Source organism: Arvicola amphibius, chromosome 14, assembly GCF_903992535.2.
Source record: "Arvicola amphibius chromosome 14, mArvAmp1.2, whole genome shotgun sequence".
NCBI lineage: Eukaryota > Metazoa > Chordata > Mammalia > Rodentia > Cricetidae > Arvicola > Arvicola amphibius.
In genome coordinates, this window is record NC_052060.1 from 14145749 (window position 1) to 14150509 (window position 4761).

The 4761-nt window shown below is 39.6% G+C and overlaps 1 protein-coding gene across 1 annotated transcript; it reads right to left on the bottom strand.

Moving 5' to 3' along the window:
* Positions 1 to 419: 419 nt before the first annotated feature.
* Positions 420 to 1293, bottom strand: Tshb (thyroid stimulating hormone subunit beta). Its single transcript, XM_038312035.1, has 2 exons — positions 1132 to 1293; positions 420 to 674 (listed from the first exon to the last, which is right to left on the bottom strand). The coding sequence occupies exons 1-2, from the start codon at positions 1291 to 1293 to the stop codon at positions 420 to 422; spliced, it is 417 nt and encodes a 138-aa protein (XP_038167963.1).
* Positions 1294 to 4761: the final 3468 nt, after the last annotated feature.

The window sequence follows — 4761 nt, forward strand, 5'->3', positions numbered from 1 at the left end:
GTCTCGCCACTGCACTCAAGCCCTGCTGCTGGCCTTTAAAGGGACAGTGTTCCTAGTGCCCTGATGCCGTGTATTCCTCCAGCTTCTGAAGACAGCCCTTTCTTTCTAGAACTCTGCAGTAGCTTCTCACTGGCTTTTAGGTCACGAGAGACCCCCCTGCTGTCTGTAGGCAACATCTCCTGGACTGGGCTGCAGCGGCAGCTCATGCTCCACTTTTCCTTTAGCCCTCACTCTGCTCTGTATGGAAGCCATGGCAGCCTCTTTCATGTACCTCTCCTTCTAGAGCTTCCTAAGCTCCCTAATGCCCCTGTGGATGCGCCTATGGATTAAACAGCAGGCAAAACATATCAATGGTATTTTATTAGTTCTATTCCAGGTAAACACATTTAACCAGATTGCGAGCGGCGGTACTGTTAAAGTTAGACAGAAAATCCCTCCAGATAGAACGTCTGTGGCTTGGTGCAGTAATTGGTCTTGACAGCCTCGTGTGTACAGTCACTGTAGTCAGTGTCACACTTGCCACACCGGCAGCTTATGGCAACAGGGTAGGAGAAATAAGGAGCAACATGGCGTGGGCATCCTGGTATCTCCACAGTTCTGTAGATGAAGTCTCTGTATGTACAAACATCCTGGGAGAGCGCATATTTGGAAAGAAACAGCTTGCCGTTGATGTCCTATGGAAAGTAAAGGGATCATAATGCAATAAATTTCACACTGCTTTAGATAGTGCAATAGAAAGACCATAATTTACTGATATCCCTTTATTTCAGTGATGACCTCTAGAGGACTCTTGAACTCTGTTACTCAGTACTAGCTTAACACATCTACACTTAACCCCCCAGAGGCCCTGCCCCCCAAAAGACACTTTCTTCTCATTTACCTTTGATCATGAGAACAAAATGAGGTTTAAATAAATTGGGGGTAGACTATTGCAAATGTATCTTTATTTCTTTTTCCAAACAGAGTCACATTGTTATAAATCTGAAAACAATGCTCTTGGCTTCCCAAAGAGACAGCACCATTGGATTTGGGAGATTATGCTATGATTTACCTCACTTACTTTCTAAATATTAACAGATCACTTTCAGCTTATATAATCTGAAGCTAAAAGAAGTACAGTGAACAACATACCCTTGTCATACAATACCCGGCACAGATGGTGGTGTTGATGGCCAGGCAATAGGCACACTCTCTCCTATCCACGTACATTGTATATTCAGTTGGAATACAAAAAGATGCTGCTTGCCCAAATGCAAGAACAAAAAGCACGGAAAGCAGGACGATAGCACTCATGCTGAATCAAAGATAAAAATCACAGAACTCATTACAGGTATCCTTTCTGTACATTCAGAGGCATGTTTGTGGAAAGCTTATGCATATATCTAAACACACAGCCAATAATGGGGACAGCTAAAATACACTGAATGGTTACTTAGCTCTGAGCCCTACATAAGGTGTTTTTACATATCCAATCTTCTCAGACCTTCTCACATACACTCAGATGCAGCTATGGCCCTGCACACTCATAGTACAGAAGCTCAGATCTTAGAGGTCTTGCCTACAAGTACCACTGAGCTCCCTTGGGAAGTGACATGCAAGCTTGCAATATCACAACAGAAAACTGACAGCTTTTGGTAAACTAAGTGTGAAATAATTCATTCAATGGAGCTGTAATAAAATGCCTGTCATTATAAGAATTAAATCAATAAATATTCTTTCGGACTGGACTTTTCCAGAATTATAAGTATCTAAAAATGTTGGTTCAACAGCTTAAAAGATTCATATAATTAGAGATGGAAAGAAACCAAGAAAAATAAAAAACTTTGGAACCTCCCCCCCAGTGTTTGTGATCTTGTCTATAATTCTACTACTGCTAGTCAAGGAAGCTGGAGAAGGTCCTGAAAAATGCAGGTAAAATTATGACTAGTGTTAAGTAATAACACCGGCTAGAAGGCCCTTTCTGAATCCTGAAGGTATTCTTTTAGAGTTGAAAAAAAATTCAAGTTGAAATAAAAGATCATTTCACATAGAAGCTGCACAGCACTCATTATTTAAAAGAACAGAGAGAGCCAAAAATACTAGTTTGACACGTCTAGACTAGTCCAGCCAAGAAAACAGATCCATCATTACAGTTGTGACTGTATGGGAGGCAGCAAGGGGGCCACAGAGCAGAACGTGCGTCCAGGCCAGCCTGTCTAATGGAGAAGCTATCGGTATCAGCTGAGCTTGTAATGATCTAGGAAATGCTATGGCTTATAATGATTTTGATTCTGTTACTGAAAGAGGATAATCAAATTTCAGACGTTTAGATGTAGGTTGATCACCTCTAAGATTAAGAAGACTTTTTATTTCCTTTTACTAATATTGTTCAACTAACTAGGTATGTTTGAATGTTTTTCCTTCTCAACTATCATTGTTGGTGTGTGTGTGTGTGTGTGTGTGTGTGTGTGTGTGTGTGTATTCCTCACTGAAGCAATTCTATTAAATTATTATTCACTGGCTGCCAAGATGGCTCGGGGGTAAAAGCATTTGCTGCTCAAGCCCAGTACCCTGTGTTCAGCCCCCAGAACACACACGGTGGATGCAGAGAACAGACTCCTTCCCAGAAGTTGTTCTGACCTCCACATTTATGCTGCCATGCTTCCACAGCACCACCACCCCAAAATAAACAGCTATAAAAAAATAAAAGAAAATTATCCACTAAACAATTTATCCAATCATCATAAATATATCAAGATTTTCTCAAATCTGTCAATTGTGTCAACAACAATTGGAAGCTGCATACTTTAAAATCTCTGCTTACTGAAACCTTGTAAGTCAGTCTCAGGTAACCAGAATTTTGTCTTCAATAAATGTATAAGACAAAAATAAGTATTATAAAGGTTCCTAAAGATTAATTCTAAATGTCAACTCCTACAGCCATTCCAACAACCTCTTCTTCCTAGCATAGGCATTGCCGAAGTTGGATAAACACACATGTACTGAGCATTTGGACTATGCACTGAGACATGTATTAACATAGTCCTTGACCCAAAACACCAACAGTTCAGGAGGAACCAAGTATGATGCAAGTATAAAATAGAGTTTGTTCTGCGTTCTCTAAGAAAGCCCTCCATTCATTACATTTGCTACTCGTGAAGATGGATGAGTAAATGAAAAAGTGTCCGGTGGTAAACTCTGTTCAACAAGGCATTACATACGTGAGCATCCCTTGCAGCATTTTTTAGTCTATTATATTAGTGACACAGATCTAGATGATTCTCCAAAAGATCTTAAAAACAGCAAGCAGGAAAGTGTGATGGAATACTCTCCCTTCCTGTCCACATAGCCCTGGCCATCTTCACAGTCCTCCAATGGGTTCCACCACAGCAAACAGCTTCCAGCTCTGCAGTTCTACATGGAACAGCATGTCAGTAACCTACAACCTGAATATTGGCTCAGAACCTAAGGAGCAGAAATTTCCCATGGTTATAAGAAACTGATGAAAATAATTAATCTCATTTATTCACCTGCTAGATAAAAACAAAGGAACACACGTGACCCTTTAAAAATTGTAAGATAAGGCTGCAAAAATGGCTCAGTGGCTAAGATCAAGTCTGTCTCTTGTAAAGGACCTGAGCACAACTCTCACATCCAGATCAGGCAACTCACAACCCCTTATAACTCCAGCTCCAGGGGATCGATGTCTCTGATCTACACAGGCACCCTCATACACAGTACACACATGCACACATAATTTTAAAAATCTCTTCTAAAATAGTGACACTTTTAAGAATCCCTTCTGGTTTTCTTGGTTTTGATTTTTGGGGTTGTTGGGGAGTTGTTTGTTTTCGTTTTTTTTTGTTTGGGTTAATTTTTTAGACAGGGTTTCTCTGTGTAGTCCTGGCTGTCATGGAACTCACTCTGTAGACCAGACTGGTCTAAAACTCAGAGATCCACCTGCCTCTGCCTCTGCCTCTGCCTCTGCCTCTGCCTCTGCCTCCGATTGTTGGGATTAAAGGCATGTGCCACCACCGCCCAGCAAGACTCCCTATTATAAATATAGAAGTTTAAGATAACAAAAGCAAAGCATATAAAAGGACTGGATCACCAGTCATGGTGCTCATATAATGCGGCAAAGATAAAGAATGTGAATGATTCTGTATCTTTTCTTCTTTATTATAAATAGTAAAACTTTATTCACTTAACTTTCCTGTACCTCAATTTTCTTGTCTATAAAAGAAACATTAAACATCAAAAGGTTACCAGTAAAATCTTCACAGCACAAATAATCTGTGGTTATGTGTTAAATTAGAATTAGTAATCTACAATGCTGCTCTCATAAAAATAAAATAATGCATGGGACTCCTATAAAAGAAAATTTCCTTAGCTACATAGCACTATATAAACCAGTGCTAATACCATCCTTTTCTCAGCGCTTTCCCTGTTTACTCCCTTAACCTTTTCTCCATATTTTCTTTCTGCTTTTATTATTCGCATTATGAAACACATTTCTCTCTGCTCTGCTAATATCTATTACCTCTCTTTTCTACTTGAAGTCATTACTTACTATACAATGAAAAGAATCAATTTTTCTACTTCTGAGCAACCCCAGCATTTCACTAAAGCGGAGTATTTTTCCAGAAAAAAAATGTATTATATTAATAAGGTGTGTGTATTATATACTAGCCAAGAGAGATTCGCTATTAAATAGCTAAAATGATCTTGTTACATGGAGTGTCCCTGATGGCAGTGAAACACTGTTACCCACGTACACACTCC

Coding starts and splice junctions, on each gene's coding strand:
- Tshb (XM_038312035.1), bottom strand. CDS start 1,293: ATGAGTGCTATCGTCCTGCTTTCCGTGCTTTTTGTTCTTGCATTTGGG. Junction 675..1,131: donor CCGGGTATTGTATGACAAGG/GTATGTTGTTCA, acceptor TACTTTCCATAG/GACATCAACGGCAAGCTGTT.